This window comes from Ovis aries, chromosome 25, assembly GCF_016772045.2.
Source record: "Ovis aries strain OAR_USU_Benz2616 breed Rambouillet chromosome 25, ARS-UI_Ramb_v3.0, whole genome shotgun sequence".
NCBI classification, from domain to species: Eukaryota; Metazoa; Chordata; class Mammalia; order Artiodactyla; family Bovidae; genus Ovis; species Ovis aries.
The window spans coordinates 9661097-9678007 of NC_056078.1; the positions used below are offsets into that span (position 1 = coordinate 9661097).

The 16911-nt window shown below is 38.5% G+C and overlaps 1 protein-coding gene across 13 annotated transcripts in view; it reads left to right on the forward strand.

The window, feature by feature from the left end:
- The window catches only part of RYR2 (ryanodine receptor 2), an 810976-nt gene that overhangs the window by 624584 nt on the left and 169481 nt on the right, over positions 1-16911 (forward strand). For 8 of the 13 annotated variants that reach the window (XM_060406748.1, XM_060406743.1, XM_060406744.1 and 5 more), the window contains 4 exons: positions 2696-2819; positions 3347-3462; positions 6717-6826; positions 9222-9343. In XM_060406748.1, the coding sequence (XP_060262731.1) occupies positions 2696-2819; positions 3347-3462; positions 6717-6826; positions 9222-9343 (472 nt within the window). The remainder of the gene's footprint in view (positions 1-2695; positions 2820-3346; positions 3463-6716; positions 6827-9221; positions 9344-16911) is intronic. The other 5 variants (XM_060406755.1, XM_060406747.1, XM_060406752.1 and 2 more) reach the window with 1 other exon arrangement.

Sequence of the window (16911 nt, forward strand, 5' to 3'; positions counted from 1 at the left end):
AAAGGAGTGAAAGTCCAAGAAATTTTATCTATGCTCCCCAATTAGTGAAAAATGGAAACAGCTGGCATTCCTTTTTATTCTTTGTTTCCTACTAACACGTATTTTGGGCTCTGATGATCTGTCATGAAGTCAAGAAAATCAGAGGTATCAAGCAGTTTTGACCCTTTAGCATGAATGAATGCACTCGGCCGGTGCTGTATGTTTGAGGCAGAGTCCTAGAAATTACTAAACATCTATTCACCTCTCAAGTGTAGCTAGTTTCTTTACTTCCCTTCCATACAGTATCTGTTATAAATGGGCCAGATCAAGATAGTCCACTCCCTTTAGCTGAGTGGCACAGCAAAGGACATAATTTCAAGTCTGCTGGCTGACTTTAAAGTATCTGCCATATCTAAGGCCAAAGGTTCTTTGTGTCCTTGGTGGTGGTTTAGTTGCTAAGTTGTGTCCGACTCTTGCAACCCCATGGACTGCAGCCCACCAGGCTCCTCTTTCCATGGGATTCTCCAGGCAAGAATACTAGAGTGGGTTGCCATTTCCCTCTCCCGGGGATCTTTCTGACCCAGGGATTGAACCCCAGACTCCTGCATTGTAGGCAGATTCTTTACCAATTGAGCTGCAATGGAATCCCTTTGTGTCCTTAGAATTTTTAAAATTTAAGTTTTTTCTCTTTTTCCCTGTCTCTGTCTCTCTCTTTCTCTTTCTCCCTTCCCCCTACCTTTCCCAAAATGATCTGTTACTGTCTGATCCCTAAATCATCGGGGATTACAAATTAAGTTGTCAGTTTCCCTAGGAATAAAGAACTAGATTCAAAAATAGGTCATAACTGCAGGGTGATTAAATTAAATATTTGCTTTATAATTTTTTTCATAAAATATGCTAAAAGTCAGATTTGTTCTCAGCGGGCTTACTAATTTATTCCATATCCTTCTTGCTGGTCCCAAAATGTTTATTAGTATTATCATATGACAGTTGTAGTCTATTGACAGTTATAATTGTATCAGACTGTAAAATAACTGATGGCTTCTTAATATGCTTAATATGCTTCATATCAGCACCTGACTGCCCCTTGCATTTGCGATCACATAGTGTCACCTAATGGTCAGAAGGTTCATTGTGTGATTACATTTCTCTAGATGGCACTCTCAGTCCAAGCAAGCTCTAGGAGAGCATGGCATATTTTCCTTTGTCCTTTTGTTTGCTTATTTCTTTTTTGAGGGCCAATTCAACATTTTTGATTGTTCTGGAACTCCTGACTTACCCCATTGGACTCTTCATAGGCTTTATGTTTCATTGTAATTCAAACAAAATAGTCATTTCAGTTATTTTTATTCTGGAGTTTCCTTAGCAGTGATATTTCAAGGAATTTCAGCATCCCACATGAAATATATTCCTTTATGTGTTTGGTAAACTTTTAATCTGGGGCATACCAAGCTATTCTTTTTGCTGCTACTTTAATAGTGCTCCTTGTACCGGATCTTTACATCTGGATATGATCTTTTGAAATTTTTATAATTTTTGCAAATGTTTTTACAAAATTTATAATTTTATAAATGGTTTTCTCTTGGTCAGGATTTTTAAAATTTAAATGCTTCCCAGAATTTTTAAATCTAAAAGAATAATTTTAGTATTTATCTGAAGAGGAATGCTAGAAACTTAGATTCCTGCCAGAATTCTAAGTGAATCAATTACATATGCTACTTCTATTAGATAATTAACAGCAATGAACTTGTACCTTAACAATCTGAGTTTTGTGTGTTTAGAAATATGACTGCAAAGTAGGCTCCGTGTGGCTCAGTGGCAGACTCTGCCTGCAATGAAGAAGACCCAGGTTTGATCCCTGGACCAGGAAGATCCCCTGAAGAAGGAAATGGCAACCCACTCCAGTATTCTTGCCTGGAGAATTCCATAGACAGTGGAGCCTGGAGGGCTGTAGTCCATGGGGCACAAAAGAGTCAGACTTTGTGACTAAACAACAACAAAGACAATAAAGTACTTTCTGATCTGGGAGGCATAGTGAAAATTACATATTTAGGACAATTGTTTCTCTTTTCTCTGTGCATGAGAAAATGAAGCATTTTGCTTGAAACCTGCCTTGTAATTTTACTGGATCCAGCTGTGCAAATTTTAGTGCGTAGTACACTCTGCATCCAGAGTTCATTTGAGTAGGAAGGAAAGCACGGCCTCTTTTTCTTCCTTGTGTGACTGTAGATGTCTTTGGCACTTGATACTACAGTTGTCTTTATGTTCGTTTTAATTGCGTCTGAGAAGGCATATGCATAGTCTTTCTTGAACAGGTTTCCTAAATTAATTGGAGCATTAAAGGCACTAAAGAGGAAAGATTCTTGGATGAGTCCTATGTATCCTATGTATAATTAGAGGATACCAGGAATTCTATAGTGAAAGTGAAAATTCTGTTGTGAAAGTAGTGAAAGTGTTAGTCGCTCAGTTATGTCTGACTCTTTGCAACCCTGTGGACTGTAGCCTGCCAGGCTCCTCTTGTCCTTTTTCAGCCAAGAGAACTGGAGTGGGTAGCCATTCCCTTCTCTAGGGGATTCTTCCCAGCCTAGGGATTGAACCTGGGTCTCCTGAATTGCAGGCAGATTCTTTACATCTCAACTACTAGGGAAGCCCAAATTCACCCATGTCTCATTTCAGATTATTTTCTAAATACTATGCTGTATTCTCGACATCTTAGGAGGTGGAAACCATCCCCTGCTGGTACCTTATGATACGCTGACGGCCAAAGAGAAAGCCAAGGATAGGGAAAAAGCACAGGACATCCTCAAGTTCCTGCAGATCAATGGCTATGCTGTGTCCAGGTAAAAGCACACCTACTCCAGTTACACATTCTTGTTATAAGACTGAAGATTCAAACAGCCCTGTCAGATTTAATGCTGAAAATGAGCTCTGTGGCCTCTTTAAATGTCAGAGCTACTATTTAGTGTGTTCAAAATATACATGTTGGAAACGTTAATGCCCTTAGCTGCCATATAATTGAGTTCCCTACACTTTTTATGTTAAGTCCCCATTCATCATTTAGGCAAAATCTCTAGGCAGAAATGACACTCTGTATTTTTAATTGCAAGATTTTATTGTGTAGTAATATTTATTAAGTACAGCTTCTTATCAGATGCAAAGTATTTTTTATAATTTATTTTTAGCTATAAAATACTAACTAACCTTGCAAATGTGTCTATATCTGTGTATAAATGTATATATTGCTATATGTAAAATGTTAAGATACCTCTCTGTATGTAGATATTTAACAAAATATATTTTGTTTTTACCTTGCCTTCTAATAGTCTTTTTAGATGTTGGTTTCCATTTTTTGTTTTTGCCATCCTAGAGGGTTCAAAGACCTGGAACTGGACACACCTTCTATTGAGAAACGATTTGCCTATAGTTTCCTTCAGCAACTCATTCGCTATGTAGATGAGGCCCATCAGTATATCCTGGAGTTTGGTAGGTACCATGGTCCTGTTACTAACAGCCCAGTTTTTGTTATGTTTGTTATTTACAACATCAGTATATAGAACAGCATAGACCACTGGGATGCTTATGGTCTGTTCCCTGATGGTGTGAACATTTTTATATCCATCCTAATACTAACTTGAGTCTAAAAGTCAATAGGAAAACTCATTTTTTTAAGGATGGGTAAATTTTGAGAACTTTAAAAAAATTCTAACATGCAATTCTTTTCTCCTTAAAATGTATATTGGCATTGATTTTTCATTTTGAAAGATACATTGGATGGACATCAAATTTTAAGGTACAGTTAAATCCTTCCTTATGAAATTAACTGCTCTGCTCTTTTAAAAAAAGGAACTAAAACTCTATGGATTCTCCAAATTTCTAGACAATGGAAAGCCCTCAAGTTTAGCCTTTGCAGGAACACACATTTATACTAGAGTATCAGCAATGTGGAATACTTTAGTATCCCCTTAGGGTGAAAGGAAAGACCTCTTCCCCATCTGGCTCAGTGACATTTAAATATAAAAAGAACTCCTTAATCTAAATCGTAGATTTGGATCAAATCATCAAGACAGCCTCCTCTCACTTCTCTTACGTGTGTTTGTCCTCAGCATTGCTGAATTAAAATTCAAGTTGTTAATGACTTACCCTGGTGTCAGATCCCCTACCAGCTACTGGTTGGTATTAGGTATTAAGAGTAGAGTTTTGTCCTTTTTGAAAAACTGTGTGCTCTGCTGGTGGTCATCTTATTTTCTTTTCCACTTTTCCACTTTTAAGGTTGTATTTCTGTTTTTATTTATTTTATTTTTTTAACCCACATTCTTTCGGTTTTCATCCCCTTTCCTTGGGGTCCATAGTCCTAGGTCTCATAGCAATACATCAGCAAAAGATCCCTCCTAACCAGGGGCTCTTTTTGCTGCTGTTATCTTAGGGTTTATGCTTAGTTTTCAGCACAGCATCAGATTAAAGTTTACAGAAATTTGACCCCTGATATTTTCTTGTTCCTGGGTCCACGGATCCCACATGTGATTAGAGATATTCAGTTTGAGCATCAGTCTCTTAGAGAACCTTCCTGTCTTTCAACCTGCCTCCTTATCTACGGTACAAATGCTATATTTTTGACCTCTTAACCAACTTTTTCATAAAGACCAATTATATAAACTAATCCATAATGTGTAGTCTCTTTGTATGTCATCCATCAGTATTTTTTAAAAATATGGTAGTCATCCTGACTAACAGCCAAATTACTCTCAATGATACTTCACCAAAGAACAAGTATGAGGCCATGGTGAATTTTTGAAGCTTTTATGCACAAACTTAAATGTTGACATTTCTAATCCACATTTAAGAGTATATGAATGAACAGCAATTCTGGCATCCAGCCTTCTTTTTGATCAGAGAAAGGGGAAGAGGGGAAAAAAGAGTGATCTTTTGGAGAAGGGAAAAAGAAAAGCAAACTTTTGTTTTGCCTCCCTATGGATAACAGAAACAGAACTTTGAAGGATGAAATTTGTTTAGACTTTAATCATGCTATATTCAAGTTTCTGATGAAACATCCTAGGATAGTGTTTCTGTATAAGCAGTGGTGAGAAGCTTACTACAAGGCAAGTTCACCTACTTCACACATTTCTTTTTTTCTATTGGAGAAGGTCTTATAAACAGAATTCTGGGGAGAAACAAGGTCAGATTAGTATAGAGCCCAACAAAATTAGTTGTTTGTTTTTTTGTTTGTTTATAATTGCTGATGTTAGTCATTCGTTTTTCAGGTAACTGCAAAGCAAGTTATGTATAAGAACGCTGTTAGAGGATCAGACAGAGCTGAGATTATCTGTACAGTCATTTATTTTCCTTTTCCACCATTACTAAAAATCCCAAATTTTTATACCTCCTTTGATTTTTCACTTTATCGCCTTTGCAACACATCATTAATAAAGCCATTCTTAAACATAGACTCATGGTGCCGATAAGAATATGCGTGTGCCTTTTCTAATTTTTGTGTCATAGATCGTACTCCCTCCAAATCTTTTCACAGTTTCTGCGTAGGCATTTTTATTAAAATGTATAATTAATGGAAAACTATTTCCTATTTAATGCTTTGAAATATGGTAAGATTTAGATAGGTACAACATTCTGTCTGAATAACATTTATTTGAGAAGCCCCTTAGGCAGATCCAACCATTCTGCAAATGTTTGAGAGAGATTTAGTGCCAAGTTGATTTAAAAAATGAAATTCTTAAATGTTAAAAATACATAATTTTCTTTTACCTATTCACGGGAAGATCGTTGTCTCATTTTACAAAATATTACCTAGGTTATCTAAAACTTACGCCAAATATGTATCTTTAACAATTTAAAAGCCTATTTCCAATTGTTTTTATGTCTGTTTGCAAAAGAACTTTTTCAAGGAAAAGTCAGTTTGATTCTTATAAAATATGGAAGCTCTGCTTACAAATTTTAGTAAATCCTTATATCCAGTTCTGAAATTCTTAGCTCTCCAATCTGTTCTGCATATCATCATGATTATTATAGTTTATTACTACCTCTTCAGTACGCATGAAATCTCTTCTGTATGCATGAGGGAATGAGGAAAGGCCACCTTTTAAGCTAAATGCATTAGGTTAATCAGTTCTTAACCTTGAACTCATTTTCTATACCATGGGGAAACTTTGGGGACTTTTGCTTTGCTTACGGAGGTTATCTTTTGACCTTGGTGAACTTCTTTGTTCTTTAGCAGAATGTTAATTTTCCAACCTAGTATTATAACTGTAGTCCTCCCCCTCATCACAGGCACTGGCTTCCTGCAATTTTTCCATTGGTATATTAATATTAATAGCTTTAGCTTTGTCACACCAAGAAGTAACTATCTTTATTGGAGACTAGTGTTAAAATCTAAAGGGTTTTGTTCACTTACTTTCTACTCACTTTTCTTACCCCTGTGAGCTTCTTTCTCACTGAAAGAAAATGTGGGATTTTACTGCTAAAATGTGGACTTTTTACTTTATTCCAGTTTTCTCAGTACATGTTAATAAGATCTCAGAGTTATATCAGAAGTTTGTGATTGTAACCACATGTGTGGGCTGTCTCAAAAGCCTTTTTATTTTGACTTGGGTACATTTTTCATCTTTTTTTTTTTTTCCATTAATGACACTGCTGAGGTTAACCTTTCTCTCTTTGTGTTCAGTTTAGGAGGGTAACACATTTAGCAGTGTGTTCTAAACTTTGCGTTTTGGGTGAATATTTTGCAGTGTTTGAAGTGCAACATGTACCTAAAAAACTCTTCATGTCTACAGATGGTGGCAGCAGAAGCAAAGGAGAACATTTCCCTTATGAACAAGAAATCAAGTTCTTTGCTAAAGTACAGTATACAATCTGTCTTGTTTTTCCTTCAATATGTTTGTTTACCAAATATATTCTTTAGATAGTTGCCTCTTTGCAGAATGCACTTGTCTACAAATATGAATTCTCTTCTAAGTAAATATTCTGTGGCACGAAAATAACTGCATGAATCATGTGGGATAAATTTGCTCCCAGCATCCTTGGTCATACTTAAAATAACTTGTTCTGCTCTCCATACGGTATTCCTCAAATGATTTTGTTCTCTATGAAGTTGGACTCAAGGTTCTCTTTTTCTGGCTTCATCATATGACGTAAAAGAGAAATAGCTACTTCCTAACATTTGAATATTGATCTGACTTTAAAATGTTAGATGCATATTTCTTCATTAAAGAGGAAAAGCCTGAGTTAATTTTTAATGATTATGTTATAACTTATAGAATCTTTATTGTAAAGCCCGAGTCCTACTCAGAAAAGGAAAACTGAAGCTCAGACAGGATCAGTTGTTCAGAGTTAGAGTATAGCCTATCATTTTTATTTATTCCACTTACTGTGAATTCAGCAAAACTTTGCTTTGTGTCTGAAACATTCCTGACTCCCTTTCAGCCAGTACAGGAAAGAGATGAAGAGTTGCAGAGTCTCCACGTTGGGTCCATTCACTTACTCAGTATTTACTGTGTGTCTGGTCTGTGTCATGCATTAGCCTACAAGGATGTAGATTCAGTGTCACAAAGACAGAGTTCCCTTGGGAAGCTTTCCTGTTTACAACATGTTTTAGTTAACCTGAAGACCTGATTATTTCTGTCAGGTTCCTTTCAAAGTACTTGTATGTGGTCATTTGTAAAATGGCATGTTATTTTGATTGATTAATATTTGGCTTCTATTATGTTTTCAGAATTGTATTCTTTATTATAAGGGAAATTTCTCTTGTCTGTTCTTTCCATTCAGTATAGCACCCAAAGTCTGTATCAGTCATCTGAAGTTTGTCTTAGGCTGCACATTGCTAGGTATCTATTCTCCTAGGGTGTAATCCTCCTTGATAACCAGTGATCAAGAAATGATGTATTCATGACCTCTAATGATGCATTTAGAATACATTCTTGTATACCATTGCCAGCGTGCTCAGCACTCCTAGTGATTTTGTTTGCGGATGCCTAAAGAGGCTTAATTTCTACTTACTCTGTGATTCATTCATTCACATATTTACTCAGCACCTACTATATGTCAGTCACTAAGTTCAGGCAAAGTCACAACTTTTTAGGCAGATCACTGGAAACTTGTGTATTCCTATTATTAAAAAATAATGAATATATTATTTAAAATATACCATGTAGGAAAAAACTAGATTTAGACTAGAGGCTAAATACTGATAATGCCTATTATTATCATCACCTTTTTCATTTATTTATTCAGTGAATATATATCTAGTGCTTGCTGCAGGCTTGCAGCAAAGTCCTAGGCACAAGTAAATCAGTGATAAATGAAACAGAGCAAGCAGGAGTCATAGAGGTCAAGAGAGGGGTTTAAACAATTCCCGAAATGTTTTTATCTCTCATGCACCTTATAGACTCTTAGGGAGACAGACTAATCCAAAATCATGCAAATAAAATATAAAATTGCAAATGATGTTAGAGGACCAGAGGATGTGGGGAGTTTGTGTTGTTGATAGGCCAGCAAAGGCTTACCTGGTGCAGTGCTACTGCCCTGAGGCCTGTGGGAGGGGTGGAGTGACTCCGGGTGTGGGAAGGTCATTTCAGACAGAGGGCGTGGCATGTATACAGCCTGTGAATGGGGGAGGAGGGGATTGGACAAAGGCCAGCAGGATTAGAGTGCAGAATTGAGAGGTAGGCTTTGATCAAGGCCAGGCATGAAGAACTTTGTAAATCGGTAAGTGGCGGTGTGGCTGAGTAAATCATTCACTGTCTTCATCTCAATTTATCTTCATCTCCATCTTCAGCCTCAAAAACAGAGTTGATAACACCTACCATACAAAGTGGTCACTGGGACACATGAAATTATAGCATGTCAGATACAGTCCTCAGACATAGTAGAGATCCCATAGAAGGTCATCCTTGATTGCCTTTGAATCTTTTGGGCACAGAACTGCAGTGTGTGAAAATGTTAAGACTATTTCATTTAGAGAAAGTATTGAGACTAATTTCAAACACTGAAAATTCAGTGTGTTTTTCAAAATGACACCCCACCCCGCCCTACCCCTGCGTCCCCCCTCCACACACACACATGCAAGGACTGGAGAGAGCAGAGAGGGATAATCTGAATGGTGCTGACTGGCATGGCTGTGAATGTTGGGGACTCATTGCATGTGAACAGAGCTCTGGCTGCACCGAAGACTCAGCATGCATTGGTCCCCCAAAAGATTCCACTGTGTAGATCTGTTTTCTTTTCCTTTCTTTCAGGTCGTTCTTCCTTTAATTGATCAGTATTTCAAAAACCACCGTTTATACTTCTTATCTGCAGCAAGCAGACCTCTCTGTTCTGGAGGACATGCATCAAACAAAGAGAAAGAAATGGTGACTAGGTAAACAGCTATAAAAATAAAGACTGTTGTTTAAGTGTATTTGCCTTTGAGAAAGAGTATCTCAGGATCTTGAAGTAGGAGCATGCAGAGTGTTCACCCATCTTCCTTGGCCCTTGGGAATCAAATACTACAAAGATGATGGTTTAGGCAAGTTAATACATGTGTTCTAGGTATTGAATTTTCTTATATTTTACTGCTAAATATAATACTGAGTTGAGGGAATAAAATACACAGTTCAGAATCCACAAGTAGAGGCTAGAAATACATCAGTATATTAGTATTTTTGATAAATGATGCTCTTAACATTAGTTTCATTAAATTTTTTTCAAATCTAATATTTTTGCCAGCCTGTATTTTTCAGGAGGGCAAGATCTCATTTACAGTAATTATAATTTTAAATGAAAAAAATTATGACCAATCCTGGAATAAAATGATGTAATCATATATACTTTCTGAGGTTTTCCATTCACACTACTCAAGCCACATCCTAGCAGTGCTTTCTCATTTATGTTTAAACCTAAGTATTCTTTAGATTTGTGATCTGCTGGCAATTTCAAGTCTGAGTCCTCAAAATTCTGCCAGAAGTTAGGATGCATGAGAATCAATTCCTGAGAAAGTCTGCCTCTGTGTTACATTGCTCAGGAGTCTCTACCAAGCTTTTAGATTGTACTGAATATAAATTTCTGTGAAAATGAGTACCCTGTATAAAGCAGAATACAGGGTTTCCTTGGACTTCACTTTCTTTTTATCTATCTATTGCTGTTTAGCAAAATTATCACAGGTTTAATGTTTTACAAGAATATGTATTTATCTCACAGTGTCTGTGTATCTGTAAACAGTACCTTGCTTGGAAAACAAGCCTTTTTTTTTTTTTTTTAAGACATTTTAGAGCAGTTTTAGAGTCATAGCATGGACTTGACTTTAATAATGTGCCGAATGGCAGTGCAGTATCAGCCTATTGAATAGAATGAGATGAGATTGACTATAGCCTGCCACCAGAGGGTAAAGAATAAATAAGATTCCTTTGTTACATAACGCTGGGGGTGGAATTTTAAGCTCATCTCTTGAGTTTATTTATTGTCTGTTTTACCAACCAGTAAGTAGCCAGTTATGTGATGTAGGATTGCAGCAACATTAAAAATGTTTCCAAACTTCTTCAAATAATAAGATTCTTGTAAAGTTGATAAAGATAACAGAGAATCCACCCTGGTGGCTTACTTTGTTTCCACCAACTCTGTTACGGGAAGAAAAGAGAAGAAGAACTATCTTCCAGGATGCAGATTTCATCCCTTGCCCACTTGGGCCTGGCCTTCTTTCGGTCTTCTCTGGGAGAGAGAGGGACCCTTCCCGCCTCTTTTCATACGTGCACTTGTCCACGTCGCTGGCCCTACGTCCCCCTGTGGACACTTGAGTGCACACAGTAGCTGGAGAAATGCCAGTGCACCAAGTTCCCCTTAAACGCTGAAACCAAGGCAACCGTGCAGTCACCAAGCTCCTCTGGCCAGTGAGCCTTTTGTAACAGAAGCTTTGTTCTTACAGGTGGTGTTAATTTAATAACATTCATTACATAAGTCAACACAATATAATTAGAGAATATAGGGGGAAAAATGTGTGAATTCTGCTCTTTCCCCTCCCTTTTTGTGTTTTGTTATCACCATTTCAGTTTTAGTCTTACTCTGAGAATAATTCACTAGCTATAGAAGTAACTGATTTTCCTTTACCAAATATATCCCTCATATAATAAATCAGAAGAACAGCATGAATCTGTGCTAGCCTCCATTGATGTAGTTTGGGGTCCTTATAGTAATACTTCCCCAGTTTTTAATGATTTCATCTTCAAATTTTTCTTCACCTCTTGGAAAGAGGGTTGATAAGTTTTACTTCTCCAATGAGCACGTCCAAAAGGAGTATATGCCATTAAAATTCAAACACACAGAAATGAGAGACATAATAGGAAAAGTAACTGATTTCTTCACAGTACTCTTGTGCCAAACATAGGTTAAACTTAAGCTCAGAGAGAAAAAAAATCAGAGTGGAAAAATGAATAAGGTGATGATAAGCAAATTATGATACATGTTGTCCAGTCATTAAAATGATGGATATAAATATGTGACAACTTAGGGAAATTATTTAAAAAATAAAATACATGTTCAAATAGTATTGATCTGGATTTTTTTTTTAAACTAAATTTTTAGGTATAGAAAAGTAGTGGTAAGGGATAAATTTAATGTTAATGGTAGTTTTCTTTATGTAGTACATGTAGATTTTGTATTACTATTTTTATGTGTTTTCTAAGTTTTTAAAATGAAAAAAATCTTACCTTAATAATCATAAAACTATGTTTTAAAATAACCAACATCACTACCACATTAATGAAAACAAACAATTTGTTTGGCATGTTGAAGTGGAATCAGTGAAATTTATAAATCTGATTTTGTACCACTTCAGCTAAGTATTACCTTAGTGACTAAAATAAGTAAAAAAAAAAAAAAAAAAGAAGAAGAAACTAGATAAAAAAAAAACTGACCCTGCTACTGTGAACATACGAGCATAGCTTTATACATACAGTAAGCACTGTCATGATTTAATAGCTGTATGTAGCTGTAGTTGAGTGGGTCTAAGTTAACTTTTACACAATTGAAACCAAGTTGTTCCCATTAGTTGTTTGGATACCTTCTGGCACTAGAAATTATACATTGAGCATTTCTTGCTCTGCTATCCACAAAGATGTATTAGACGACAGTCTCTGTACCCCAGGAGTGTATATGGCAGTGGCTAAGGGTATGGGAATACAGACAGTTCCAATAGCAGAAAGCCAAGCAGTGCTATGGGATTCCAAATAAAGTAAGACTCCTTTGGATGGGTATGGATGGGCTTAGAGATGTATGGAAGTCATGACAGTCAAAGATGATCTTAGAAACATGCAGAGATTAAGAAAGGGGGATATTTTCTAGAAAACAACATAAAGAGTAGAAGCTGGGTCAGTTAGGGGAAATGGAGGTTATATAGATTCCTTATGGAACACTGTTGGAGAAGGAAATGGCAACCCACTCTGGTATTCTTGCCTAGAGAATCCCGTAGACAGAGGACCCTGATGGGTTGCTGTCCATAGGGTCGCACAGAGTCGGACACGACTGAAGCAACTTAGCATGCGTGCATGCATTGGGGAAGGAAATGGCAACCCACTCCAGTATTCTTTTCTGGAGAATCCCAGGGACAGAGGAGCCTGGTGGGCTGCTGTCCATGGGGTCACACAGAGTCGGACATGACTGAGCAACTTCACTTTCACTTTTCACTTTCATGCATTGGAGAAGGAAATGGCAACCCACTCCAGTGTTCTTGCCTGGAGAATCCCAGGGATGGGGAGCCTGGTGGGCTGCTGTCTATGGGGTTGCACAGAGTTGGACTCAACTAAAGTGACTTAGCAGCAGCATGGAACACTGTAATTGATAGTAACTGCCAGAATAAAATTTGATTTTGCTTTTAAAAAAATTTTTTTAAAAATAATTCATGAGCACTAAGAAGACATTAATGCTTTTTAAATAGAAGAATTGAGAACAGCCTGGCAGCAAAGTGGCACTGATAAAGAATAACATGGCTAGGAGACCACAGCAGCCATTCAGAGCTATGACAAGGATGCAGGCTGTTGTAACAGAAGTGATGCCTCCAGTAGGTGGTGCTCCCCTTGGGTTTGTTCAGCAAGTGTTCTGAATGCCCACTGGGTACCAGATGCTATCCTGGGTCTGAGGACAAACACACAGGTATAAGGGCACAGTTCCTAGCTTTAATGGACTTAGAAGTACAGCTGAGTAGACACATATACATAGAGATGGTCCATATACTACGTTGTAATGAGTATCAGTGGAGCCAAATATAAAGTGCTGGGAATGCAGAGGAGACATTAATACAGAAAGAGGCTGGGTGTGAGAAACACAGGAGGAGGAAACCAGTGTGCCTCAGTAATGAGTCTTGTGGCAGGGAAACAAGACAAGGCCAACGTGGGGCTGCAGTTTCTGTACTGAGTGGTTGGAACAATGCTGGTGTCACTAATGAAAGCAAGATACTTCAGAAGAACTAGTTTTGAGGAAACAATGGAAACAGCGACATTTTATTTGGAGGGGGGAGCTTCAAACTCACTGCAGATGGTGACTGCAGCCATGAAATTCAAAGACTCTTGTTCCTTGGAAGAAAAGCTATGACCAACCTAGACAGGATATTAAAAAGCAGAGACATTGCCAACAAAGGTCCATCTAGTCAAGGCTCTGGTTTTTCCAGTGGTCATGTATGGATGTGAGAGTTGGACTATAAGAAAGCTGAGTGCTGAAGAATTGATGCTTTTGAACTGTGGTGTTAGAGAAGACTCTTGAGAGTCTCTTGGGTTGCAAGGAGATCCAGCCAGTCCATCGTAAAGGAAATCAGTGCTGAATATTCATTGGAAGGACTGATGCTGAAACTAAAACTCTGATACTTTGGCCACCTGATGCAAAAAGCTGACTCATTTGAAAAGACCCTGTTGCTGGGAAAAATTGACGGCAGGAGAAGAAGGGGATGATAGAGGATGAGATAGTTGGATGGCACCGACTCTATGGACATGAGTTTGGGTAAACTCCAGGAGTTGGTGATGGACAGGGAGGCCTGGCATGCTGCAGTCCATGGGGTCGCAGAGTCGGACATGACTAAGTGACTGAACTGAGGTGGCGCTAGTGGTAAGGAACCCGCCTGCCAAAGAAGGAGGTGTAAGAGGGATGGGTTCAGTCCCTAGATGGGGAAGATCCCCTGGAGGAGGAAATGGCACCCACTCCAGTGTTCTTGCCTGGAGAATCTCATGGACTGAGGAGCCTGGTGGGCTTCTGTCGATGGGGTTGCAAAGAGTCGGACATGAATGAAGCAACTTAGCACAGCACAACACAGTTTTGAGAAGAGGTTGAGTTTGGTTAAACCGGTGCTTCTGGAAGAAGTAGTAAGTGCTAACAGGTCATTTTAGCTGGAAGTGTACAGCAGGAAGTGAGAAACAGGTGTTTGGTATTGGAGAGATCAGGGCAAGAAATGACATGTTTGGGGACAATCTAGACCCATCTAATGCTTGAAGCTTGGAAAGCAAGAGGGAACCAAGGGAGAAGCACAGAGAAGCTGAAAAGGCTGAACACCAAAACTTGGAGAAGTGTTACACTTGGAGGGTTTTCAGAAGTGAATATTTGAAGAACAGAGAGAACAATTCATTAGCAAAGAAGTGGGAAATAATACTATAAAACAGAGACCAGAGTTTCACAGAGGTGAGTAATTAATGATGCCAAGTACTGTGGAGAGCTCTGCAGGATGAAGGCTGAAAAAAAGGTTATTAGATGAACTATTTGGAGGGTGTTGAGAACTTCAAGGAGAAGCCATGAGGGGTGGAAAGGACACTCACAAGGCAGAGAGTCAGGGAGGAAGCTGCAGATCATTTTGATTTCTTAAATATGTTAGTAGTGAAAGGTGCAGGGAAAGGGAGTAACAGAATTATGGAAAGTGCTTTAAAGAAACTACTGGTTAGCACTGATAATAGACCTAGAGTTTGCACGGGAACTACACCCTGAAATGGGATAGCACAGAAGGGGAGAGAGATGATTTGTCTTTTTTGAGGACCTAGCTTTCCATTGGGTTTACCAAAGAGTTCATTCAGGTTTTCCCATCTATATAATGTGTCCTGGAAAACAAATGAACTTTTTGGCCAATGCAACATATATCTGTATGTCTCTCTGGTGACACATCTGTTACTAATTAGGAATAACTAGGGTTAACTAGGTTACTAGGAATGGAGGAGGGCATGGCAACCCACTCCAGTGTTCTTGCCTGGAGAATCCCCATGGACAGAGGAGCCTGGCAGACTTCAGTCCACAGGGTTGCAAAGAATTGGGCATGAGTGAGCAACTAACGACAGGGTTAGGAAACAGCTGATATTGTAAGAAGTCATTTTTCTGTGACAGATTCTCAGACATAAATGTGATCTGATGGGATGGGATACAGAGCAATTCTGTTTTCCATCATCACAAAACATCCCAGGTTTAGATTAATCAGGTTACAACATGATCCATGTATTACAAATTCAACATCATCTCAGAATGCTTCACCCTAATACTAGAGAGGGTGAGTAACAGGTAAAAGATACCGCTTAAAATAGAGTAGTTTCCAGTAATCCAAAGTGTATGCAATTCTAAGCTGTAAACACTCTCTTCAGATGGAGACATATCTTTGTGGGTTTGTTTTTGGTTTTTTTTTTTGCCGTGTGACTTGGCATATGGAGCCTTAGTTCCCCAACTAGGGATCAGACCCATGCCTCCTACAGTGGAAGCTTGGAGTCTTAACCACTGGACCGCAAGGGAAGTCCCAGAGACAGATCCTTATTGACTTAACACAGAGAAAGCTCAGTGAATGAGGATACCTGGAGAAAGGTGCTTTTGTTTTATTGTCTTTGTTCGTTTCAGTTAGAGCCTAAAGACAGATAATGCAGCTCAGTGGACTAAGGTTGAATCTTGTGTCTAATGTCTACTTGGCAAGATCATTGTTTAAAAAAAAAAAAAAAAGAGCACTGGTAAGAGATTTCCTAAGACTTCAAAGTCATTTAAGCACTTGTGGATGAATATTTTCTTGGAAAAGCCACCCTATTCCCTATATAATGACTTTTCACCAATAAACTATATCACATTGTTACTAAAGTGAGAAATAATGGGCAAAACTTACTGTGAAAGTGGTCAACATCAAAAAGGTGATTCTGTCTCCGTTTTCCCATTCTGCCATGAGCAGTTGCCAGCACTGGATTCCATGGCGTAGTCTATATCCCCAGTACTGAGCATGTATATCTGTACCCTAGTAGTGATGGCAAAGATGGCAAGAGAGGACAGGGCTGTCAGAAAAAATCAGGCTGGATTTTTTTTTCCAGGGCTGGAAAAATCAGGCTGAGTGTAGGTGCTGCTATACAAGTGGATTTTCAAAATTAGAGCTTTGGCAAGTTCTAGCTATGGAACAGCTGTGTGTCTGAGAGTTCAGAAGAGTGTGGATAGATGTGAAAATGGCAGGTATAAGATGGGAGGTTAAGTGTCATGACAGATATTTGCAGATGGCCCCTGGTTGGGAGGGGACTTCTGTGAGCTTGGGTTGGGAGTGCTAAAGGAGCACCAGGTGTTAGAAAAGGCTTCTTGGAGTAAACATGTCCGGAGCTGAATCCTGAGGGATGTTTAAAGGGGTTGTAACATGGAAGTGAGATGTTCTTAAAAATAGGACCCAACAAGAAAGTCACCAGACTGCCTGGTGACAGACAAGACAGGACAAGACCAGGTGCTGCCCAGATTCTGGGTTCTGATGTGAGCGTTAGTGCTCAACAATGCCATCATGCTGAGTGCTGGGCACCCTTATTTGGAGTCTTCTGTTGGTGAGCGCCAGGAAGCACACAAAGACCTGGGAACTCACTGTAGAGGAGATGTATTTTTGACTCATGCATTAGCATTCAAAGTCCTTTAAGTTATAGCAGTTCTAATGTTTTTCTTTGAGTGATTATAAATGGTTTAAATTCTCTTTCTAGTTCATTGTGTGAA